Below are 27073 nucleotides of genomic sequence, written 5' to 3'. Positions count from 1 at the left end.
GCCAACCTGTCGCCAGTGGAAATAAACTCTGCCCTTGCTAACCACAGCAGCTTTCTTTGGCAGCTTTTGTGCAAGTCCAATGGAATCTCACTGGAGGACAGCATTATTGCCAGCGTCACAGGAGCACTCAGTTTCGACTCCACTATCTGCATCAATGCAATGTAAGCCAGCGCCATATCTTCCAACATCCCTGGGACAGCTGTGGCAATCGGATCAATGGCACAATTTAAAAATACCCCATGCAGAGGGCGTGCGGGTGGCGGGGATGGCAAATGCCATGCAGGAGCATTGAGCTACACCACTGCTGACAGCCTGGGACTGAATTCAGGCACACACCTGTGATTAGGCCACATTCTCTCGTGTTGCAAGTTGATGCCATCAGCTTGGTCACCACTGACTACAAAACCCCGTAATTCCGCACACAATGAGAACTGGTTTCACAGTGAGTCTATAATGGCATTTTACATGTCGCACAGATGTCCTGATGGCTATGCATCATACTACATCATATGCTAATACTATAGGCAATGTTTTCTTTGCAGCTGTTCCTTTTGCTAGATGTAATGTATCAGTAATTAACATTACTATGTTATGAGTAAACACCAATTTTGGAAATTGCTCCTTATTTTATGATGCTTTTCATACGAAATGTCTTCTTTCTAGTTAAAAAAAAACGATTCCTTCCCAATTATTATTATTGTTCCTTTCTCTCATCATTTGCCCCAAATGTATCCCGACTGTGCTATCGGCATCGTGCAATATGGCAAGGTGTGCATTGGGATCCCTCACAGAGCAGCGTGACCCTCCGTGCGAGTGACCGGCCCGCAGAAACAAATACCACAGAGCTACCTCTGAAATACCTTCAAGTGACCTGTGAGTGGGCTGAGACCCCCAGCTCAATAAACTTTGAAAACATGGTATAATTACAGGCGGCTTCCTGGATTCGCACCCACAAACCCAGCGGAGCCACCCAGCCACCTTTTCCCAAATCAGTTTTTGAATGACAGCTCAATTAATTGCTTGGACATTATGCATGAGAGTACTTTTACATACCAAATAAGAAAACATTCACATTCATCAACAGCAGAGCCTTAAAATAAAAAGTCCAGGTGATGTTTTGGGAAATGGCCCTTCTTCGTGGCGGAGTTAGTAAGGATTGGAGACTGCACTTAATAACATGCAGCTTGATGAAAATGTCATTTTAAAGATGTTTTTTGATGACCAGTTTTAAAAAAAGGTTCGTGAAAAGTTACCTAGTAGTAGATATGGGGCAATAAAAAAATCCTTCAAGAATGAAATGTATGACTAAATAAATTCATTTATGTTGAAAGTGAAATTATAAAATGTTTGCTGGCACAGTGCATTGTGGGAAGGGTTGTTTTTGTGAAAACAAGGCACTGGAGAGCCATTGCCCGAAACGTCACCTATTAAAAAAACGTTTACGTTTAAGGCTAGTGTTGTTGAGGAATGTGTTGAGTTTCTTGTTAACTGTGTTTGTGCACAACTGCCAACAGTGTCAACAAATAATTTGTTTGCATACTCAATACCTTGTTTGATATGTAGCTTTCCAAAACGTAGGTTGTTCATATATTTAATGTGTTTACCCTGTTGTCGTTTTTACTGCTAATTCACAGGCATAATGGAACATGCGGAGAGCGAGTGATGTGCTGTGCGTGTACGCGTGCGTGCGTCAAGAATAATAACACCAGACTCACTGATCATTCCAGCGGATTTGGTGGAAGAAGCTTTTGTACATGCGGCCCGACTGACACTTGTACGGCTGCAGGATCGACCGGCCTCCATGCGTCAGAGAGCACACGATGTTGTACTTCTCATAGCTGCAGAGAAACAAACCGCCATGGCTTTCTACACGTCTGTAGCATTTGCACAACTTTTCACTTTGTTGGTTGATGGGCGAATCGGGGGTCGTGTTACGGGACGAAGAATCCATTTGGAAATCTCACAGAGAGAGTGCCCCCCACTGAAAGCAGAAACGATTTATCACAGAGTATTGAAAATTCCCAGAGAGACTTTATCCAAATAAAATAGTTTGATGTGGAGTCATTGAGACCATCAACTCACTGAACTTGAGAGTCTGCTTTAATTAACGCAGCTTGCTGGATTCAAAACCAGGAGCTGCTCGCTCTGCTCTGAGCAGCGGCTTGACCTCAAATACATCCAACCACCTCTGTATACACACTAATATGTTAAGACAAACACCAGCTCTGTACAATGCAGTAATGACATTGCCAGCAGAGGTCCCCCCTTCTTTCTAGCAGAGCCCCATATGTTACCAATATGTGGGGGGGGGGATATGGTGGTTGAAATATTTTCAGAAGGAGATGACAAAAAAGACTGCATGCCAATTCTTCTGTAAGGCTTCATGTAAACTCTTCTCACTGCCCTATATTATTCATATACACATATTGTTCATAATCAACGATTTTTGGGTTTAGATCGCGTTATTTATAAATGTGTCGTAACCCTCCACCACCCGACACGGCCAATCAGTAAAAAAAAGTGTCACGTTGACAAAAGACAAATAGTTCACTGCTTTAGCCCACCGGTGTGTTGAAGCGTGAAACCACAACATTTACAATTTGAGTACGACGTTTCGCTGGTAATTGCATCCAGCATCATCGGGCAATTCGCCAGAATGGTGAGGCTCTGCTGTGTCTCCCGTTCTTATATAGAGCAGCAGCAGGGTGACGTCATCATTAACTCATTAACTCATCAGGTGCAAAGATTTGAGGGGGGGGGGTTATTGTAATTATATACTTGATTAGTAATAAGGCTATTGTTACGATGCGAGTTGTAGATTAGTAATCATTTGGAATGTGTTCTATTGTGATTATGCTACATTAATAATCAGTTAGTGCTTGTTTCCCTTATAAGGAATTGTAATGCATCTTATTTAATGATACGCTTCCAGGCCGCACTAAGCCTGTAGCTGTCTGAGCGATTAAAGTAACTAGTTACTAGTAACTAGTTACTACTGGCAATGACTAATTAGAGAATCCATTGAGATTGAGAGAAACAGAAATAACTTTAATCGCTCAGACAGCTACAGGCTTAGTGCGGCCTGGAAGCGTATTATTAAATAAGATGCATTACAATTCCTTATAAGGGAAACAAGCACTAACTGATTATTAATGTAGCATAATCACAATAGAACACATTCCAAATGATTACTAATCTACAACTCGCATCGTAACAATAGCCTTATTACTAATCAAGTATATAATTACAATAACCCCCCCCCCTCAAATCTTTGCACCTGATGAGTTAATGAGTTAATGATGACGTCACCCTGCTGCTGCTCTATATAAGAACGGGAGACACAGCAGAGCCTCACCATTCTGGCGAATTGCCCGATGATGCTGGATGCAATTACCAGCGAAACGTCGTACTCAAATTGTAAATGTTGTGGTTTCACGCTTCAACACACCGGTGGGCTAAAGCAGTGAACTATTTGTCTTTTGTCAACGTGACACTTTTTCTTTTACTGATTGGCCGTGTCGGGTGGTGGAGGGTTACGACACATTTATAAATAACGCGATCTAAACCCAAAAATCGTTGATTATGACCAATATTGGTCGCGAAAGCCTACGTGTTAAACTACACATATTGTGCTGATATGCGACATGAGTTATATTAAAATACACTTCAAAAAGAAAGCAATAAAGGATATTAACGTTTGTAAAATACCACTGTCATATTTGTATGAGTAAAGCATATACATCACATACAGAATATAAATGCCAAACATCACGTTTAAGCCCAAATATATTTCTAAGAGTCTAAAAGGAAATTCAACAGCCGAGCATACTTACAAACACACACAACCTGGCGCTTTGAAGACAGGGTTGAGGAATCTCACAAATATCGATATATGCATGATAAACCGCCTGCACGTCTTTTACATAGCCTAGAAGGCAGTACAGCAAGTAGGCTGCTGTTTCAGCAGCCTACTTGAGTAATTGCACATGTGCACGCACGAGTTCTCTCCAGGTGCTTCCCAAAACATACTCCAAGGAATTGGCCAAAATATACAATACAAGACCATTCTTAAATATTGCAGAGACTCAGCGAAAGGTCTCATGGGCTATGAGCCACAAGTAGAAAATGCACATTCCTACAATGGGTGCTGCTGCTGTATCCAAGTGACGGCAGAGGTTGAATTCCTACAAGGTGGGATTGACTTAATCCGCCGTGGAGAAATCACTGTGATATGCCGAGATGACTGAGTTAAGCCCTCAGACCACAGTGGCTGGGTGGACAAGCAATGCATTTTCATTGACTTGCTCAGAGGTAGACGCAATACAAAAACAAAACAGGCTTTAATGCTGTCTTTACAACGCATGGCTGGTATGTCCCAGGCTCCTCGAGTGAAAGTTAAAACTTCCTGAGAGTAGGAAAAAAAGACATTCAAATGATTAGCTCTGCAACGTGTTTTCTTGTTGTACCGTATGTTGAACTTCTTTTGCACTGTACATAGCCAACTGTGCTAATCGGAGGTGCGGGGAAGGACAACAAACTAAACACAAAAAACACAAAGTGTGCGGTTCGGCACGAAGTCTGACATTTCACTCCACCCGAAATGGAAATCACGCCGGACTGGGCGCATCTCCGGAAACACATCGGAGTGCTGTAGAGCATGACAAACTATGCAGTCGGACTTTAAGATTATGGCCCAGAATAGCATCATATCACTTGGGTGACATCACTGCAACGTTCACTCGGATACATAAATGCGGTGACGTCACTGGAGCACTTTCTCCACGCGTTAGCGCTCTGCCATTATCAAAACGGCCACCACCTGTGTAGTCGGCTTGCCTACCTGTTGATCCAGCCTACCTGTTGATCCAGCCTACCTGTTGATCCAGCCTACCTGTTGATCCAGCCTACCTGTTGATCCAGCCTACCTGTTGATCCAGCCTACCTGGTGATCCTGCCTAGCTGGTGATCCAGCCTACCTGTTGATCCAGCCTACCTGTTGATCCAGCCTACCTGTTGATCCAGCCTACCTGTTGATCCAGCCTACCTGGTGATCCTGCCTAGCTGGTGATCCAGCCTACCTGTTGATCCAGCCTACCTGTTGATCCAGCCTACCTGTTGATCCAGCCTACCTGTTGATCCAGCCTACCTGTTGATCCAGCCTACCTGGTGATCCTGCCTAGCTGGTGATCCAGCCTACCTGTTGATCCAGCCTACCTGTTGATCCAGCCTACCTGTTGATCCAGCCTACCTGGTGATCCAGCCGGCCGGCACGTGGTGCGCGGCGTGCAGCGTGAAGCGCAGCGTGTCGGTGACTCCGGGCGCCTCCCGCACGGCGGCATCACGCGCCACGATCCCCTCCGTCGCGCCGGGCAGGAAGTCGGCATCGAAGGCGGCGCAGTAGAGCTCCACGAGCTCGTAGAGTGCCGCCGTCAGCCGTTCCGCCTGCGTCTCCACCTCCCCGCTGCTGCCCGCGCGCCCTGGGGAAGCAGCACGCCACGTGGGTTGAGCGAGGCCCCAGGAGTCGGCCAGCGCGCACACTCTCCAGCGTTGACTGGACATCTTTGAAAAAGAGCTTTATAGCTCATCGGATTCCACCGGTATGAGTAAAGATTCAGTGATGCGGCGCTTTGGAGGAATCATGCAAAACGTTAGCATCACTTGTGATACTCCAAACCTACAGGGTTTATGGGTGGGCGATTAGATTGTCAGTACATTAAGTAGGTTGCTCAGATATCTACCCTTAGGTGTTCATCGATAAAGGCTTAATTTTTTTCTTATTATGAATCAACAACATATTGTCAATTGCTTATCACAAAAAATGTATGTTAAATGAATCATTTATATCAAATTAATTACTACCATAGTTACAAAGCCAGCAAACATGTCAAACAGATGTTTTAAAATACGCACGAGAAGGTCAATGAATTGGAATAGATTACTTGAATTGGTCATGGTGTATTTACGCGTCACGTGGTTAAAGCATTACACTCGCAGCTTTACACGAGTTGATTAGCCAACGCTATAATGAGCAGCTCATCTGGTTAAGCCGGATTAAGTAGTTAATGTCTCAGAATGACATAGATCAACAACACAGATTTAAGACAAGTGGATGGGTTGTTATTACTCAAAGAGCATTGTCTGCGATTACCATTGAGCATATGTAATGCGCCTCAATAAGAAGTGGGAGAAGTACTTTTCCATAAGGTGCCAGATGGTCTTCCATATAATGTACTGTAGCACATTTTTTGCAAGCAACTATGTAATATTTACATTAACTAGGTGTTTGTTCTTAAAACCCAATAATTAGCATTTGTGAAAAATATATTCACTTAGTTGAAGCTATGCTCAAAAATGTTCAAGACTAAATCGGTAATGGTAGGTCTTTGTTACGGAAAAATACAGATAACTAGCAAGCAATGTAATGACCATGATAATATCAGCAACTAAAACGATGCCAGCACTTGCTTCCGCGCTTTCGCACACTGTGCATCTAACGTCGGCTCGATTTCTTGCGGAAAAACACAGGCAGCGATAACTGGAAGCAAATGTTCAGCGGCGGGCAAATTTGCGCGTGCGTGTGTGTGTGCGTGTGTGCGTGGAGCGGGAGTGTAGTGGTTAACGAGCTTTGCTACAAACTCTGTGACCCGAGTTGGATGTGCGCTCACGGCCAACATCGGTGACACACATCTGAACCGGTCCTAGACCTCCCCTAGGTCGACTCAGCCTCAAATGAGTACCTGATGCAGTGTGTTAACATCGGCACTGGGGAGACAAACGCAGTCGGGCGTGGTGCTGGCCATCCACCTCCACGCATACCGTTCCGGCCTTCATCGGTGCTCGCTAACAGCACTTGCCCCAACAGTCTGTCAAGGCTATACGAGGGATCTTTGTCTTTGTGCGCGTGTGTGCATGTGCACGTGTGTGAGCTGGGCTCGTTCCAGGGCTGCATTCCTGAGTTCCTTACTCGCATCTTGCTTTCCCGGCAGGGTGTGCGAGCGCTTGTTCTCCACCGAGAGCCTCTCACTCGCTGTCGCCCCCGTGGCCTGCACGCACACGCACAACGTAGTTGCAGCACCGGGTGGCGCACAAACGCTCAAAGCGGGGGGGGGGCACAGCGCGTACCCATCGACGTGTGTACACGAGCGTGCTGGAGGAAGGCAGAATCTGAATATTTATTCATACTGGATGAATCCGATGAGCTATAAAGTTATTTTTCACAGATATCCAGTAGTGCGGCGCTTCCACACGGCTTTCCTGCACTGTAAGAATGACATATTGTCCCGTAACATGTAATTTCCGGCCCTCCCAATCAAAAATAAAATATTAAAACACGTGGCCAAGTTAGGCATTCCACTGTAAATACCAAAAGGAACGCGTTCGCCAGTATATGGTGGTGCTCGCCAAATTATTTGTTGGCCACTCTGATTTGGTGTGCCGATGTGAATTGATTTGTCAATGAATGAAGGGTTATGGTCATCATGACCAATCTTTGGGTCACCACACCTAACCATCACTTTTTTTCTGCCAGATTGTGTCATTGTTGTGCACTCAACACCTACCCCCTCCAGAGTCTGCTCTTCCACTATGTACTGTAAGACTTTCTCATCGGAATTCAGTTAAAATAATAATAATAATTGAATTCCCTTGTTAATCTGGCAAATTATTATTACATGCAGGCAGTAGAAGGTTGGTTGGAATGAGAATGTTTGAGTAAGAGTGCATGGTAAGTAAGGTTTCAACCAAAGATAACTAATCTCTGTGCCATTATAAGTGAGTAAACATTGCTCCAAGGCAAACAGCAGAATGTGTAATTCATTCTATAAGTGCGTTTAGGAACAAAAGAGAAGCATATTTGTATTGCACAGTCACAATGAGTGTATCAGAGTATATATTTAAATGCAAAAATAAAGAGAACGTATATTAACTGATATGCAGGATACAGAAATACATTTTCAGTTTGCAATCAACTCTATATGTTTGTTAAATGTGTAAGTGCTCACGTTTAACCATGCAATACAACAAGGGGATCATGTAGTTAGAACTACTGGGAGAAGCCAATCTATTTATCACACTCTTTTACGTGCATTCAAATCAATTGCAACAGCAATCAAAACCATGCATTCCAAACAAGCTCCATCAAATCTAATCCCGGTAGCGTCTTTTTACTTCTCAAGAATGCATTTGACCTACCCATGTGAATGGAAAACTATTCCAGAGGATCATGCATGCTGCACGATGGCAATGTGAACTCAGCAGGAAGTCAAGACTCGCACGCACAGCAAAACCCAGAGGTAAAAAAGTGCTGCTAACACAGGCCGGGTCTCTGCTCCAAGTGAAAGGACAGTGTGGATGGTGATACATGGAAGTGTAAACAAAAGTCAATCGTTCTAACTTAAGAGGTAGAACTGGGAGCATTAGCTGAGATTATGATGAGTGGAAACACTCGGGGGATGCGACGATCCACAAATTACGCTCACGACAAATACATTGAACTGTGCACGCAAAATCCTGGTCATTTCCAATTCATATACGTGTAAACATATACATGTGCATAAGCATATATGAATACGAAAATAAATAACACAAGCACCGCAAGTTCAAAATAAGAACCAACTGATGGGTATGACCTGTAACGCCGGACAGAATGTACCACGCGCGTGGGGCATGCACATAAATAACATCTTTAAAAAAACACACACACACACAATAAAGCTGTGTGTAACATTAAAAAAGAAGCAATCCATGAAGTGAATCATCAGCCTGAATCATGATAATTCTCGAACTGTGGAGGGGAAAATAGTTACATGCCTTGTACATTAATTGCATGGATATAAGTGTAAGAGACAGACGGCAAAAGTGGACATAGTTGAGGGGACAAACCTCTATAGTCGTATGGCGTGGGCGGTTGGCTGCATGCCGCAGAGCCTGCACAGCCTCCGTGACGGCCGGGGTCTCGATGTGGGACAGCGCACTGCACACGGCCTTGGTGGCATGCGCCACCCTTTCCATCCCACGGTGCTGCTCCCACTGAAAGTATGCAAGCATGGGCCAGTGTGGTTAAGAAAGGTCAAACACAACCCCCAAGACGACCATGGCCTTCAAGCAGTGACAGATTGATAACGGACTTTAAATTTGCTATTCTTATTATTATTGCTGTGCCCAGGTTGTGTTTTCGGGCTGATGCCAGCATGAAAGAGAGCGATTAAGTAACAGGTAAGCCAGAAATATCACATGTATATGTGTAAACAGTTGTATTCAGATGCATAAATAAAAGTCAACAACTCTACAACAATTTGAATGTAAACCTGCAACCAGGAATTAACTGTTACAGCATGAGAAGCGACACCTACGTGACATTTATCGCCACGTTTGTGCTAAACAACAACGCGGGTTGAGCAACCCCCATCGCAAAGAGAACTCTGAGAGAGAAAATATTCGTCAGCGGGATTTATATTTTATGGGGGGGTTATGCTTTCCAGGCTCTAGGGTACCATGTCACTCTCTCAATCAGCAGTAGGCCATGCTTTCCCACCTGATGACGGACGCTTGTGTTGCACCCGAAACGTCGATTTAATTTAGTTGTTTTCATTTATTTAATTTAATTTTTTACATACGTGACTTTACCGAAAAAACCAAAGAGTATTTGAAAGCAAGATACTTTTCACGGAGCGGTGCTTCCGTAGCATAATAGTGAGCACACTGGACTTGCCATCTAGAGGTCGCCGGTTCAATTTAATCACTCAGCGAGGAAGTTGAAACAAAGAATAACATTTCTTTAATCCCCCACCCCCACCCTTTCCCTCTGCACGTGTCCAGTTTTCAGTTCAGTTTTCAGTTTAATTTATTAGGATTTACCCTGTGAACAATTCGGCTCTTGATTTGGGTTCAACCGCAACAAACAATAAAATTACAAGATACACCAAAAAAATTCATTGTACACAAATCTGAACATCACATACGTAAACAATTAAATCCTACAGAAAAAGCACAATCCATCCATGTTGCGTACAAAAAGTGCAAACAAAATCCATTTCGATGTTTGATCCCAATAACAATCATAATACAATACAGATAAAACAAATTTGAAGTATAAATCTATACTAAATCAAAAAAATCGGGCCAAACCAAGCCCCTCTAAAACTTACTAAAACAATGCCTGCATTCGACTGCAGGCACAATTGGTCAAGTAGCAGGTCACATCCGGTGCAGTAAAGCGTGGATACCTCGAGTGCTTATAAAACATCTGACCGGTTGTGCAAGGGTGGGGCCAAAAATGCCCTCTCTTTTAGAGCTCCCTCTTCTTGGAGGCTCTTCTGCCAGCAATAGGCTGGGCAAAGAAATTGCAGCGCTGCACCTTTACCGTTTACTCTGAATGGGGAGGATGTTGTCATGAGTCTGGGCAATTTTGCATGCCCCGTTCTTTTGCAGATGTTTCATACACAGTGATGACAAACTCAGCCAAGCGGACGCACACTTTGGACACGGAGTTACACATTGCAGACAGTTGTTTTTATTTACGAAAAATGACCAAAATTTTTAACAAACCTTGGTTTGCAAAAAAATGTCCAGTTCATTGTGGTACGCATCCATCAGCTGTGATAGCCCTTTCCTTCAACAACACGAGTACAAAGATAAGAACAATAGTTTTAACATTAATGATGGCTGTGAAGATGAGTATTAAATAGTTTGGAAAGGCAGCCAGATATTCAGAGAAAAAAAGGTCTGGACCTTGATTGCCAGCTGCATGCACTCTGAAAGTTAGAAATTCCATTCTGCATGTACTTTTAATTTGTATTAAGTACGTTTTCTATATATAATAACGAATATTCATACTACTTGTTCATATTTTAAGGAAGGCACCGACTTGTTGAATTATTATGTTTATTATCTTCAATATTATTTCGACAAACAACTAAGCATAAGGCTCGTCTGTATATTTCTCTTTGCTGACATTGGGTACAATAAAGCATGTATGCACACAATTTCACAACATCTCCGTGGCGAGATGTTAACTACCTCACCTGGTGTGCAGGAGGCAGAGAGTAAGGAGGTAGAGAGTTCGATCCCGACCCTGACGCCTGTATATTTGGAGTTTGGTTGTGTGCAATTTTTCTCCGGCTCCTCCGGTTTTTCCCTCCACATTTATAAACATACGTTTAGAGTATTTGTCTGCTATTAACGTCCACATGATAAACCACTTCGTTGGGCTATCACTTGTGGCCAGGTAGTTTCTGAAGAAGAGCTATATAGCTCAGTGGGCCTTACGTGGTAAAGAAAATAAAACTGTTTATAGTTTAGTTTAAATACTTTAATAGTAAATGGGGCCGAACAAAGACAGTAGCGGCACCAACCTGGAGACGGTGTGCTTCAGAGGGTGGCTGTAGAGATGCAGGTGCTGCTGCAAGTCTGTTGGATCCGCGTCGTCTTCGCTCTGCGACGGTCAATCCACGGCACGAGCACGCGAAACCCCCGAGGACAAATAATCACGGGCGCAATTTTAGTTTGCACGAACTAAATCACAACAACGGCTCAACCTGGTGCAGACACTGCCATGTGATCCATAATAGAGGTTTTTGGGTGAGATCGCATAAATATATAAACGTTAAAACCCGCCACCACCCGACACAGCCAACTAGTAAGGATTGTCACACAAACAGAACGTGGCCAATTCGTCACTAGTACAGCACACCGGTGTGTTGGAGAGCCAAGCCACAACATTTACAAACTGAGTACGACGTTATTAATTCATTACAACTAGCTTCATCAGGCGACAGCCAGATTTGTGGAGAAATCCTCTTGTTTGACGCTTGCGATTGAGTTTTTGTTGTTGTTCTAAATGGTGGTTGTGCACCCAATACCAACGCAGCATCACACTATTACTGTTTCGTTCCTTAGATAGAGGCGTAGATGTGTTGACCACCCTTCTGCGCTTTTGCACAATGTGCATTACGCAAGCCCTTTGAACTTGTCCTTCCTGTCCATTGTGTTTATTCCAATAGCCCTACCAACAGTAATCCCTATTGAAGTACGCTGCCCTTTGTAGGCATGCATTTAAATAAATAATGTATTGGTTGATGATTCGCTTCCACGCAAGACTGAGACGGTAGCTAGCCGAACGGTTAAAGTTATTTTGATTTCTTTCAATTTCGATAGATTCTCTCATTAGTCTTGGCCAGTAGTAGCTAGTTTTGCACAAAACTTCAACATTATCAAAATCAATTGAGTGTCCTTGTTGGCACGCGTGTTCTGCTACTGCTGACAGTAATCCCCCCCCCCCACATTGTGCAAGAGCACAGAAGGGTGGTTTTCACATCTACGCCTCTATATAAGAAACAAAACAGGTGGACTTCTCCACAAATCTGGCTGTCGCCTGTTGAAGCTGGTTGTAATTACTGGCGAAACGTCGTACTCAAAGATTGTAAATGTTGTGGCTTGGCCCTCCAACACACCAATTGGCATGTTCTGTTTACGTGACAATCCTTACTAGTTGGCTGTGTCGGGTGGTGGCGGGTTACAACGACACATTTATATATTTACGCGATCTAACCCATAAACCTTTATTACATAGGATATTGGTCGTGAAAGTCTACGTGTTAAATTGACTGCCATGTGAGTCAACTTTTTAAACATGTCTCAATGACAACTTGAAGCAATGCATGTTTTTATCTTGAGAAATGGCCATTATAATTACCATTGCGAAAACATACAAAGATCTCCCAAGATATTTTAATCACACATTACATGTCTACATACAACGCCTCTTGTCATATTTTGAGGTTCTTACAGTTTATTTATTGCCACCATCCCAGAAAAATTCCACGTCTTTGTAGAATAACTCTTTTGTGCGATGTGGTTGAGCTAACAAAGCAGAAGACGTTAAACAAAATATTTAGCTCAAGAAACATAAGCAACTTTTTCAACCGAAGCTTGCTTCATCGTTTTTTTTTACTCCGAAACAATGCAGTGCTCCCTCACCCACATACGATGCGTAATGTTTTATTGCCACCAAATAAAAACATTCCGGTCTGGTGATACTGCGGCAGAGCACTTGACTCGCATGTGGAAGGTTATGGGTTCAACTCTGGGTTGTGCCTCAAGTTAGCTCATTTACTGTTGTGCTTACACCGGTTTCGTGACTGCCACGGTACGGAAAATGCTCGTCATAAAGAAAGGGCAGTGCGCACCATGAGACTCAGAGCTGTAAACAGAGACGAGGACTGCCCCGTACTAGTTTCATCAGGAAGATACAATCCAAAAAACAAACATATCGTATATAGCTCGGCGTTGAGTCCCGTGAAGTCTCACACAAGTAATAAACTTCGGCACTTTCATTAAACAGTTGACATGATAGTCAGGGGCACTTAATGACATTAGTGCAGTGACAATTTATTCAAAAGTAAGGAATGGAACTACATCGAGTAGGTCACAAGAGTGCTCCCGATCTAGAGTGCTCTTAACATAAAGGGTTTTGAGAGCTTGGACTTGAATGGGGTCCGGCAGCCAATGGCACTGATGGCTAAGGGAAGGGAGTTCCAGATATGAGGAAAAGAAGGGAGAATGCACACCCTCCGGCACCTCTCATTAGCACAGTTGGCTATGTACGGTGCGAAGGAAGTTCAACGTACACACATAGATACAATAAGCCACGGTTGGCTGCGGGACTTCGACAAAAAGCCTTGGTTCCTGGCAGAAAGGGGGGGGGGGGAGAGTGCTGGGAGAGGAGTAGAGTGAAATGAGAGGGCAGAGAGGTCGTTGGGGGAAAGTCTTTGTAGGATGTTGTATTGAACCAACTTGCGTCGCATTACTTTATTATTTTACCACACGGCGGTGCTTAATGTGGCCCCATTAGGCAACACGGGGATGCAGGATGTAACAAGTAGGGCCTGACCGTGCGTGCGAGGTCGTGCCGCATGGCCGAGACGTGCAGCAGCTGCAGGCGGATGTCCGTGTCGAACTTGCGGCACAGATGGATGTGTTCGTGGCTGCCTAGGCACTGCCGGCTGTGGACGGCAAACACAATAGCGTGCGAGGTCTCTCACTGGGGCTGTGGTCAGGCTGGGGAGTGGCACGTACAGATGGTTCCCTTTGATTTCCACGTGAAAGTTCTTTCAACGCTGCACCCAGTAGTAGTAGGCTTACAAATACACCGAGCGGGGTTTTGGATGTTTGTATATGTATATGCTTTGAAACAATGAACAATTAAATACCGGGGATATTTTCATTCTTTATTTTAACTGGAGTATGTGTTCATGTGTGAAAATAATCATTTAAAAAAATATCAGATTGTAGAACATGAACAATTGTAAACACATATGTTTAAGCGGATATAACTGAGAGCAAAAACTCGATTTTATTATTAATATTTAAAATTACAGACACTCATGTCCCCTTTGAAAATGGATGCTCAATCCATGGAGACTCTAACCCAGTATTAATATTGATTGATGAGAGCAGATGTTATTTTTAGTTCAGTGGTTTCTGACCGGTGACAAAAATAGAACAGAGAAATCGTGAAAGACCTTGGCCCTGGTTCTGAATAAAAAAAGCTACCTTATTGACTCGGGTTATCTAGAGGGCCCCTCTGATAGGCACCCAGTGCTCTCTGAACATACCTCTGCAGCACCTCCTCCCGGCCACACACGCGGAGCACGTAGTCGCTGGTCACCACCTTGCCGAGGTCGTCGTGGGTGCAGCACAGTGCCTGAATGACGATCAGCTCCACCGGGGAGCTCACTGTCCACCACCCAGAGCAGAAAACATCCATAAGGAAGCATCGCCACTGACGTTCGTGCAGCGGGAGAGACTACTAATACGTCATCTTCTTGGTTCTTTCGGTAAAGTCGCGTAGAAGGGAAATAATAAAATAATAAAAATAAAACGTGATAAAATAATTCTCACGACGTTTCGGCCCTCAACGCAAGCAGCCGTCCTCAGGTGAAGAACAGGTCTGTCGAGAAGACAGTCTGACTCTGTCTTCTCGACAGACCTGTTCTTCACCTGACTCTGTCTTCTCGACAGACCTGTTCTTCACCTGAGGACGGCTGCTTGCGTTGTGGCCGAAACGTCGTGAGAATTGTATTTTATTATGTTTTATTTTTATTATTTTATTATTTCCATTCTACGTGACTTTACCGAAAGAACCAAGAAGATGAATCCCTGCAGTCACGAAAGCTTTAAATCGAAACTAATACTTCGTTGGTTTTCAATTGTCCCGAATCACAGAGCCGAGCCAGTCAACGTTACAAACAGGAAGCAGCAACAGGGGAACACAGCCATGCTATGCAATCGAGGGAGAGAGCGAGACGCTCAGTTGAGTTTCTGAAGGAGATCCCAGCACGGAGAGCGAAACGTTGGATATTTTGACATCGGGCAGAACAAAGCTGTCTACGAAAGACGTGACGTTCATTTGCCGTTCAAATCTTGCGCATTTGCAAAAGGCCTCAAGGCAGAGAAATGTCTCTATCCACTTTCTCATCTGGATAGAACAGGGTATGACCAGAAGAGAGTTGTCTGAGAAGTAGGCCAGTAAAATATACTTGTTTAAGAATTAAAATCAAGAAAACATTGTCCAATGTGCATGACAGATGATAGCTTGACATGTGGTCTACTTATGTGAAGGATACTGTAGATTTTCCACAAGGCAATTCTGTCACCTTGATTGCTTGTTTTGCTCAGTGCAATGTCGTGGTTGATTGATGGCACATTTATATATTTTTTTTATTGGAGATTTTAATTTAGTGTTTCTTGGAAAACGGTGTTTTACCACTGGCACTTTTTACGTCTAATATTGCACTTTTTGTTTCCTTAATTGGCTAAAACTTTTTAAAGATGCATTTAAATATTTGAAACAATATTATTCCTTAGTTTTTTAAACGATTTATTAATTTGTTTTAGTTATTTATTTTTCTTTCTATGATGTGTTATGTCTGTCACGGAAACGGCGTGTGGTTTACATTGATGAAACCCCACTTATGAGCTTCTTAGCTCACAGGCTACTAAAACATGCCTTACTTACTTTTACATATACAGTAGCATTAATTTTGTTCTAATGTTTTCGAAACAAAATAATTTGTATCTTAAAACACGAAAATTTTCAAAGGCAATGACGCCTAATTTTATTCCGTCTTATAACTGGAGAAGGGAAGTTTGGATGTGAAAGCATTTTAAAAACAAGTTAATACATTTATATTTAAAACGGAATGTTGCCCCTGCCTTGCATATAATGTCGAGCCTGAAATAGTATTATAGATTTACACTAAATTACGACTAAGGTGGCAAGTGTCAGCATATCAATCAATTCCAGTTAAAAATTACGACTAAATATATGAACAATAATTCACGGATGGATATGGGAGACTGTTGCAGGACACAGCGAAGATGATGTCTATTGATTATATTATCTGAGAGAAGCAATTGAATATGCCTTGTGAAGGTCAATGTGGGCTTTAAGATACACGGTACTTTAAGTTGAACAGCAGCCAGCACATTCAGCTGGGTCTGCAAGCACCGCAGACGAGCACTGTATATTAGGCAAGGCTAATGGCACTGGAAGGCTGTGTGCGCGCAGAAAGACCACCGTGTTAATTCACCGTGCATGTCCAAATGTAAAATGACATTGAGAAGAACATAAAGTGGCTGCAGGCAAACCCAGAGTAAAAATGGACCCAGTTGTAATGTTCGATGTCATGACTTCCCTATCAGATGACATTTGTTTTAACAAAAACGTTTCCTGCTCAAATACAATCAGGACTTAAGAAGTGTAAGAGGACTGATATATAAACGGATTGTCGTTGCAACGGGTAAAAGGTCATCAGATAATAGGATTTGTCGGTTTAACGTGATTTGGTAAGGCAGGGCTTTGAAAGAAGGTTTCTTTCTTCCCAGATCTCTCCTTTCTTCCAGGTGACCCTTTCAGCTTTATGGATGTGGCCTGTACCCATTATTGCAGTCTGCAATATTTACCAGACTGCGCTTTGCCAAATTCAGCTTCAGGCTCCTTGGCGAGCAATGCCAGACACTCGCGGTCCACACCGTCATAAACGATGAACGTTTAAACATCAAAGGTTGGTTAACCTCAATGCCTTCTCATACAAGATTGTTTTTCTACATTGAAGACCTTACATCAACCAAGCAATTGTATTTTGTTGTAGCCATGTGACAGTCATCACGACTCCAATAGTGTAATAAAACTGTGTTGATTGTAAAAGTAGAAACTTGTACATGGAGACACAAGTTACACACTTTAACACAGATAATAGTTTAACACTTAGCCTTTCGCATACAATCTTCTCCATAATAATTATTATCCAATATTATCCAATGTACTAATTTTGGTGGCGAATTTAACCACACATTTATATTTTAGGCAATCTGACCACAAAAAACCCCTTTATTATGGACAAAGAGAATGCGCAGAGAGAGAGACGCAATGAAGGACAAAGGCTCCTGACCGTCGCAGGTGAACGTGACTGGCTGCTGCAGGCCTTCCATCTCGATGGTGACCTTGACGCTCACGTTCTCCTTGCTCAGGTCTCTCTCGAGTAGCACAGGGCTCAGCACGAAGCCGAGGTTACTGCACGACATGTGGGGGTGCTCTTCACGAAGCCTGTGGCGGGGGCGAAAAAAAAAAGGACAAAAACACACGCATCTTGAGGTTCAGCTATTTTAATGCGCTCCTACACAAACTTGTTGCTCGTAAAAAGTCCAGTTTCGCCGACAATGGAAATACGTCTGCTCAACGACAACTGTTTTCCCCATCCTCCTCCGATGCATATTTCGGAAGCTCATTCACGACATCAAAACATTTTAAAGACTCTCACTCACAGACACGTACCTCACCATAGAACAAACCCACATTTTTGGTTGGATAAACAATTGTCACTACTGCCAGTGCCAAAGAAAATCATCGGTAGGAGGAAGCAGAGATAACAGTCCTTAATGTTTTTGGTGAGCACTCCATATATTGAATAGTAGATGGGTTCATCTTCTTGGTTCTTTCGGTAAAGTCACGTAGAAGGGAAGTAATAAAATAATAAAAATAAAACATAATAAAATAAAATACCAAGCTAGGAGCTTATATATAAGCTAATATATAAGCTCCTAGCTTGGTAGTGTCTCATTCTTCACCTGAAGACGGCTGCTTGCGTTGTAGCCGAAACGTCGTGAGAATTATTTTATTTTATTATGTTTTATTTTTATTATTTTATTACTTCCTTCTATGTGACTTTACCGAAAGAACCAAGAAGATGAATCCCTGCAGTCACGAAAGCTTTAAATCGAAAAGTAGATGGGTTCATTTGCAACTTACAAATGTCTCTTTATATTTACAATATTTAAATTGTAAGTCATGTGTAGTTTTGTAAATATGTACTCTGATGTTTAATTAATGCAGGCACAGAATTTGGTGGTCTGATTTGCTAACATCGGTAATGCAAATATTGATTTGCATTGCAATCTCAACATCGGTAATTCCAAAGCTATAGCATAACGTAGAGAAAGCTTGCCATTCATTAGCTATTGATTCACCAACTGCTCGTAAGAAGTTTAATATGAATGTAAGGTTCTAAATGGAGTGATCAACACACTTTCATTTTTGATTGCCAATGTAGTCTATATCCGTTCTTCCAGTAAACGCATTCACGAGATCAAACCACATGTAAGTACATTCATAAACAGTACATTTAACTATTTTAGCACGATTACAAATAAGACAAAAGTGTTTTATTTTTTCGCTATTGTGTTCAAATTGTGCTATTAGCATCACCTCTATTTTGAGACCTCAAAAATAAATGCATAACCCATTGTGTGTAGACAATATCCTGCAGAAGTAGATCTCACAAAACTGCTTATGAGTATCCCTTTTCATCCAACCACCAAGGAGTGCACATTGATACGTGCCCTGTTATAAATAAACGTTCATGGCAGGGCAGTTTAAACCGAGATTCTTTTTCTAAATTCTCAGTGCTGGAATTTAGTCAAATTAAGTGAACAAAAAATATAATATGGTTGTTTTTTTGGGCAGACTTTAGTGACCAGGCTGAGACAATCAATTCAACATAATTGAAAATCCAATTTAACCGTGGAGGGGGCATGGTGGAGTTCTGCAGATTCAACCACAGGATCTCAGGTATTGCGAGTTTAGTGCTTTGTCTCGTGAGCTACTCAGCCAATGTTAAGGCCACTGTCCTCCGGTTGCCAGATCAGGGGAAGCCAACTTACTTTGTGATCATGTCGCAGAAAGATGCCACCTCTTCGTTTTTGCGATCCGACGATTTAAACAGCGCATCTTCTGATGAACCATCCCCTAGGTTTGAACACTGAACACATCAGAACCACTCAGGGTCATTAAAAAAAAATTGTCAACAATTAAATTCACAGTTACTAGAATAACACGTGAGTGGCATGTCATTTTAACCATTTCTTTAGCCATAAAAAAAAATAACTTTTTACTCAAGTACTTTTATATTTATTAGTGTAATATCATGTAAATGAACTGCACTGGAAAAATTGAGTTGAACGCATTATTTTAAATGATATATATAATTAGCCTCAGTCTGGAAATGAAAGGACAATTATTGCACAGCCATTTAATATTATTTTTATTCATTCTAATTTTGCGAATTGAATATTCACTCAAAACAAAGGCTCCTTGTGAACGGCTTTCTGACAGATATTCCATAAAGACTATTTCCCCTGAAAGAAATTCAAACAGGCATAATCAGACTACTGAGAAGACAGCCAAAGTGAAGAAAATTTCAATAAAAAATGGATATTAAAGTAAAGACATTTTACACATGTTTAAACATGATAGTCCGGTATTCAGATGTTTCCATTATTATGCTGGCTCAATTTACAAAGTATACATGACACCGGCAAAGCCATTCAAACCAACATTTTCAACGTTTCAATCTCCACTACGAAGAAACAAAAATCCAGTATGGTAACCCAAGCTGCAACCCAGCTGTACTTTTTAAAACTGTCAGAATGTGACAGCATGAAATTCTAATAACAGTAACTGTGAGTAAATTATGCAATTCAGACTGTTGAAAGAATGTAACTTATGAATTGCTCTGAAAAGACCCAAGGAAACTGGAAAATAGGTAGGAAATGTCGCATTAAGCACCGGTAAGAAAAACGTATATTTTCCAGGAAAAAAAAACGATTTAATTAGATTTTTTATTTTACCAGGTAAGGCCCATGGAGCTATATCGCTATGTTTCAGAGGCAACCTTGCCACAAACGATAGCTCAACTTAGTGGCTTCATGTCCAGTTTATCTGCCATTCCACGAGCCCAATTGGGGCCACATGAGATGTAACATTTCATACGTAACAACAGACTTCAGGCATAAAACAAAAAAGTACCTGTCTGATCGAGATGTTATATTATGTACATATGGGACAGTATGAAGAATATTATTGTTTTGTATGAGAACAAAACTAAATAAGAATGGTTGTCACTTGAGTGACAGATATTTGTAGCCTTATGTTATGTGCAGTGCAATGCACTTAGGCAGAACGTCTACTTTTCCACGTCATCATGTGTGACGGTAAAAGTGTGTTTTCTTTCCATGTCCCAGTTTCAGATATTACACATAGAACTTAATTCCAATTGCAAACATGTTGCCTGAAGTTTGGCCAAACTCCTGCTCTGTACAAAGAACTTTTAAAATGTAAAATGTTTTGCTAGAAGAACCCAAGGTCACACGTCATGCTGTCTACTTGGCAAATGTCTTGCATCACGTGAACGCACGCAGTTGCCGGGTCTACGGTGCCATTCATTACTGAGTAACCCCTCGCCCTTACGGCCGTGAAAAGCATTGTTCATAGCGCTAATGTTTTCAAAGCTGAGAACTTTGACGCCTTGGTATTTTTTTTAGTGTTGGAGCAAAATATGTGGACTTTAACAAGTCCGGTGAAGACAATCTGGTACGAACAAAGTCACTGAGTGACAATAACAACATCTGGTTAATGTTTTCTTTTCACCAGAAGTCAGCAAACTGCTGATACATGTTTAGACGAAAATAATATTTAACTCAATACCACTTTGCTGTTCAATATCCACTGCACATAATGAACAATCCTAAATGTTGGTATATGGATGCAATCCACGCAACTTGCTGACAATACTGTGTGTGTATATCTATATAAAAACATCATTGGGAAAGCTTACAATGCTCCAAAAAACACAATTTTACCGTACTGGGTAATGCATTCCACAGAAGTGCTATCAGTGCAGACAGCAGGCGTGTGATATTAAAATGAAGCGATAACAAATGAAAGCTGGTCTGCTGACCTTGTGGTTTACATGACTGCAAGGAGAATCAATGTAGGAGGCGTCTGGTTTACACTAAAGTATAAAATATAAAAAACTGGAAACCCCGTAGGCACCGATGCACCGATTTATTACTGAAATTATGCAGTTTTTCATACGCATTATTTTGCTCATGATGAATGCATACAACAACGTGCATATAGCAACTATTTACAATTCATGGGAACGAAATGCACATAGTACGCTTTTGCCATTCTTGGGCGTACTCGGTGAACTTACGAGATGGAACGTACGAGATGGCGAATAAAAGACAAAAATAATCGACGCAAGACAATCGAAATGCCACCGTGAGTCGTGACAACTCAGCAAATCTCTGGGGTGGTAAATCGTCAGGTGTACGTATGTGTTAATGGTCGGTTCGGGGGAAGGACAACAAACTAAAATCCAAAAAGCAGTTCTAAAGAAATGAGTTTTCATTCAAAAAAACCACAGCGGTGTTTAGTGGGGGCTGTACCTTGCTGGAGATGTTACTCTTTCCCCGAGATCCTGATTCCGACGGTGCCTCGTCCGACAGTGTCCTGGAAAGTGGCCTTGAGGCTGCCGGGCTCATGGGGCGACCCTCCACGGGGCCGCTCAGCCGATTCCCATCGGAGTTGCCATCTGCTTCCTGTGAATTCAGCGTTTGCAGATGGACATGCAATTTGTTCCCATTCTGTCAGATAACATTCGAACCGCTCATAGCTCTTCGGCACAGCCTAGGACGCAACCTTTGTTTAAATGAAACTTAACACGCGAGGATTGTGAACGGTTTTGATTTTTACAACGATGCACATGTGCTGCTATTCGTGTCAATCCACTTCGGGATGAGGACTTCCCCGTGCCATGTGTCGTGAGGGCGATTTGACCATTCTTCACCACACTGGTCAGTGTGGGTGCAGAGGGGGAGGTGAAGGCAGGGATAACTTGCTTTCACATAAACATGCAAACAATTGCATGATTGATACTGGTCTTTTTTTCATTATCGTTAATGTTCATAGTATAAAGCCTGCTTAAATATTTTAATACCTTAAGTTATTTTTATCCCTCAACAATGAAACGTTATAGAAATGGGATGCTACACAATGGTTGCTGCAATAGAAAATATTTTCTTCCACAAAGAAATCCCAGCAAGGGATTCAGCAAACAGCAGGGCAATGATTTTCCTGTTTCAATCGATTACAGTGGGAAGTGGTTTCTTGTGAGTTACAATAATCCATTTCCTCGTGACCGTTAGTGAAATCCAGTTTTATTTTTGCTGCAGGAATTCAAATAAAATGATGTCAAATAAATAAGGGAATTACCTATTTTAAAAAATGTCTACACGAGGAATGGTAAACATTCATCAGAGTAAGATATTGGTCTGCAGAGTACAGAGGCTCTCACTCTCATCATTCGGTTGAAATTGCAAGCAGCTGACGGCATGTCCCCAAATCCCAGCAGCTAAATATCTAGAGAATTATAACATCAGTATCTGCTGTTAACAAGGCAACGTTAGAGACTGACGTTTTCTGTGAAGGTAGATCACTGCGTGCCTCATCAGCGAACAATCCCCCGGCAATTACAGGAGCACCAGAAAACAAGACATAACAAATCCACGCAACTAACAATTTCCAAAAGTATACAACAACAAGAAAGTAAGGGGCTGTTGGCAGCGGTGTACAGGCATGACTAAACCCCCCCCCCCCACCACATTCGTTATTAACACATTCCCAAGGTCCCCCCCCATTCAAAGAAAAAAAAAATACAAAGTACATGGATACTTTCAAATTTCATACCTAGACACGAAATTGAAATTCATTTTTTTTCCTTCACCTCCCCACCATTCCTTTTCAGTTAATCAAATGTTAACAACATCCCGGACGTGAACACAAAACTGCACCTGCCGCCAATCAAGAAAGCGACCCACCCACCGTGACACTTTTCTTGCTGCCGGCCTGGCTCTGCGGCTGCAGGAGAACTGCATCCCAGGGGTCCTTGTCAGGGGCGGCAGCGCCCGCCGCGATGGCCCCGGTCCGGCTCTGAACGTCCTTGACTCCGCCATTCATCTTGGCCGACTCCCCGACCGTCTGCGGCAGCTTGCCGATCGGATCCAGGTCGAGCCAGTCGCAGCCTCCAGAGCGCGGGGTCTCCGGAGACTTCAGCGACACGGGGTTCAGGTCCAACGCTTCAAAGTCCGAGGGGGACTTCTGGCCGCTTCCCTGGCTCTCGCTCTGCCTCGTCTTCTTGATGGTGGCGATCTTGTTGTAGACCTCGGCCCACTCGGCCGTGTGAGCGGCATGCGTGTAGCCGGCTCCAGGTGGCGTGAAGCCCACGACCGGGCGGTGCATTGGGAAAGCAGCGAGGCTCCCAGCGGTGCCCCACTGTGGAAAAGCGGCTTGCAGCTGTGGGTACGAGTACGAGACAGCCGCCACAGTATGGTTTCTGGACAGGTTGGAATCTTTGGCAAAGCCGGCCATGGGCTGACTGTAGCCGGATGGACACAACGAAATTTGCTGCTGTGCCGCGGCGAACGGCAGAGCGCCCATGAGGTGGTTTGGTGGGAGCGTCTGGCTCTGTGGCAAGCTCCGACTCAGCGGCAGCATCTGAGTTTGCAGCACAGCGTGGCTTGGTGCAGACAGGGGTGAAAAGGAGGGCAGCGGGGTGGAGGGAGCACGGCCAGAAACCGTTGGCAGTGCTAGGGACACGACTGGCGCTGGTTGAGCAGGGGTGATGGTGCTCGTGCCGGTGCCCGTGCCATTAACGAGCAGCAGCAGTTCCAGGTCAGCCAAGTCCTTGGCCTCGGCTGCTTTCTGCTGCCGCCGGCGCTCCAAGTCACCCTCTGGGAATGAGATGAGGTCGCTGTCCAGCTGGGACCGCGCAGGACCTGTAGAGTATGCGCACGCGTTTTACCGTTAACCTGGCAAAGCTGACTTAAACTACCCGAGTAAAACTGCACATAACCTCAACTGTGACTGTAAAAATGTCACAGGGTACACGATCTGGCATCATCATAAGCCGCGCTAAACCTACTGCCAGGTGAATGCTTCCAATTGCCTTCTCCGATGCTTTACCAATGCGAACCATCACAGACATCATTGGAACCTCATTTGCCAGTAAAAAAATATGCTAATTGTTTTTTTACCCTTCTATCTGGCAACAAAACTGACACCTTTTTTACAAGGAGTCATGTTTGCATAGACCACAATGCCTGCAGTCATAATGCAAACAAAAAACATAACTCTGATAATGTATGCACTGTCCTTGACGTTGATTGGTCCACACCTGAGACAGCTTTCCTTAGAGCCTAGTCTCACATGGGTTGGACCAGATGACGCCTTTTGGCATTGTGGTCTATGCAAACATGACTCCTTGTAAAAAAGGTGTCAATTTTGTTGCCAGATAGAAGGGTAAAAAACCAATTATCATCACAGACATATTCCTATTTTATTGCTCCATATCTCCCTTTTTCTGCTCCGTCATTTAGTTGTTATTCTCCAGTTTCCTCTCACATGCTAACCCTCGATAATTGACCGGATCATTGCATGGTTGCCTTTCCGCTTGTCTGTGGTTACTTGCCCCTCCAAGTCGTTTTCTCTCTTCGAGCGTGGGCGAATGATGTGCGCATTACAAGTTCAAAATTGTTATACAATACATTTTTTTGAAGTTTTGATGGCTGGCTGGCTGGCTGGCTGACACGCGGATGGACAAGTGTGCGGTAGTGATGTCACTGCACACATTTCCGTGATTACGTCAACCGCAAAAAACAGTGCCGAGCCGGGTTGCTGCGGTGCTCTCGGTTACGCATGCCCCACCTCCCACCCCTCCACCATGGCCGGGCAGTGCTAGTTATTATTGCCATTCTCATGACTCTTTCCAATATTGGTTGTCGATCTATCACCGGTGTTGTTCATAATACGTAATATTTTCGGCAAAAACCAGCGATAAATAAAACCAAGTACAGAATAAACAGCTATGATCCCTTCCTTCTGATATTAGGAAGCCACTGGAGATACGAACTTTTAAATCTCGATTAAAAAACTGATGTCTTGAGAACTGCTTTTTGTTTAGTTTGTTGCCTTTCCCCCACACCTCCGATTAGCATGGTTGGCTACGTACGGTGCAAAAGAAGTTCAACATACATGCATACATACTAATGTAATAAATCCAAGTGTAATTTGCATTACTCCTATTATTTATAAATGTAATGTTTTTGTCTTTCATCCCGTGTATCGCATTGGGAATAATACACTACATATTGAAAATACTGTACGCACCATGAACTTAATCATGATTAGCCGAATGTGTCAGAGTGCAATTCCAAGGGTCCACATGTTCAGCATTGCCACTCCATACCATCAAACATTTCTTAGGCATCCTTTATAACAGCATGTTTATAAGATCACGTTTAAAAACGGCAGCTTCCGCAAATGTGATTGCACAAATATAAGGTGACGCCAGCACTTTGTAGGCTATTGTGCAATGCTCCGGTTGTAATATTTGCACAATAGGATCTTACATGTTGGCACAGAGACAACCTGTGTCATTTCCTGCCAGGGATGTGAATATAAAAATGTCCAGCTATTTAAATGTACATATTGCGTAACATGCAAGCATACATGTTCATGCTTCATGGCATAGCCAATCTGTGTAAGCAACCCAGACCAAATGAATGCAAAACCTATACGGGTTATGGATATCAAGGTGAAAATGGAGACCACCTCAAGCAATGACATTCAAGCATAGAGGATATATTAGTCATGATAAATCCCCATTAAGTCACACCAGTCTTATTTTACATCCTGAGTATTACATAAATTATCTTCAGGCAACAAGCACTTGCACCGGACCAATCTGAGTAGCATGAGTCAATCACCATTTCATCATACCATATCCCATCACGTGTTTAATACACAAATGATGTTTTAACATGTTTTAAGAAATACAAATTATCGTGCATTTCCTTCATGCAATGGCAAGAAGTGTGTTGTTATGGTGTTTGGCATTCAGGACAAAGAATTTGTACTATTCTCTCCGAATCAAATGACACAGACTTGTTTCCACAATATTCAGAGCACGGAAACTGTCCGAAAGCCAAATGCACATTTATGACATTTTGCATGGCCGAAGCCTGGAAACATCAAAGTTCAGGCAGCGGCAATGATCCAGATATTGGAATCCTTGATCGGACACGACAATTATAATACACAGATTCATAGGACTCGATGACAGGGTCCTTCTGTGTCAAAGGGCAGAACGTTAAGAAGCCCAAGCACCCAAAATATTTCTCCTACACCAGCAGAAGAGCCTGCCCTTATTAGAACGTTTTACAACCATGAGCAAATTGTCCCAGCACTTTGCAGTAATCCAGCATCGATTGTTGGCAGCTTTAACCAGCAGCCACTGATGTAAATGCTACCCGTTCATTACGACTTGAACCCTATATTCTCTTGAAACCTGATTGACCGACTGTAGCAAAAAGAACCATCTGGATGGAATTGTGAGTAAATTGACTTCGGAAGAAATTGGCGAAAACATTTTATTCCCAACCCCAGGAGATGACACTCGTGACCACGTGGACAAGCGCGCCATGTCGATAATCAATGTATCTAGAATTGTGCTTGGTAGAATTACCAAATGAAAGCCCAGCAGTGTCGGTCATATATGGAGCCGAGATGCTTGCAAAGATACTGCTCAATTCGTCTGCCAACTATTCAAACAGTTCAGTATTGCGAGAGCTTTGTCAAATAAAGCATACTTAAGAATGACAAAGAATGCATAGCCAA

General features: G+C 42.9%; 1 protein-coding gene across 4 annotated transcripts in view; it reads right to left on the bottom strand.

Annotated features, from left to right (window-relative positions):
- LOC144720234 (phosphatidylinositol 4-phosphate 3-kinase C2 domain-containing subunit alpha-like) overlaps window positions 1-27073 on the bottom strand; it is a 71640-nt gene that overhangs the window by 34703 nt on the left and 9864 nt on the right. For 3 of the 4 annotated variants that reach the window (XM_078596787.1, XM_078596789.1, XM_078596788.1), the window contains exons 3-14: window positions 23222-24174; window positions 21787-21939; window positions 19219-19316; window positions 17451-17605; window positions 14613-14733; window positions 13889-14000; window positions 11352-11431; window positions 10546-10609; window positions 8881-9027; window positions 6965-7043; window positions 5249-5477; window positions 1716-1838 (exon numbers count right to left, since the gene is read on the bottom strand). In XM_078596787.1, coding sequence (XP_078452913.1) covers window positions 1716-1838; window positions 5249-5477; window positions 6965-7043; window positions 8881-9027; window positions 10546-10609; window positions 11352-11431; window positions 13889-14000; window positions 14613-14733; window positions 17451-17605; window positions 19219-19316; window positions 21787-21939; window positions 23222-24174 — 2314 coding nt within the window. The remainder of the gene's footprint in view (window positions 1-1715; window positions 1839-5248; window positions 5478-6964; window positions 7044-8880; window positions 9028-10545; window positions 10610-11351; window positions 11432-13888; window positions 14001-14612; window positions 14734-17450; window positions 17606-19218; window positions 19317-21786; window positions 21940-23221; window positions 24175-27073) is intronic. The other variant, XM_078596791.1, reaches the window with a different exon arrangement.

Source organism: Lampetra planeri, chromosome 8 (genome assembly GCF_965212315.1).
Source record: "Lampetra planeri chromosome 8, kcLamPlan1.2.h2, whole genome shotgun sequence".
Classification (NCBI taxonomy): Eukaryota; Metazoa; Chordata; class Hyperoartia; order Petromyzontiformes; family Petromyzontidae; genus Lampetra; species Lampetra planeri.
This window is presented reverse-complemented; position numbering and strand designations above follow the sequence as displayed.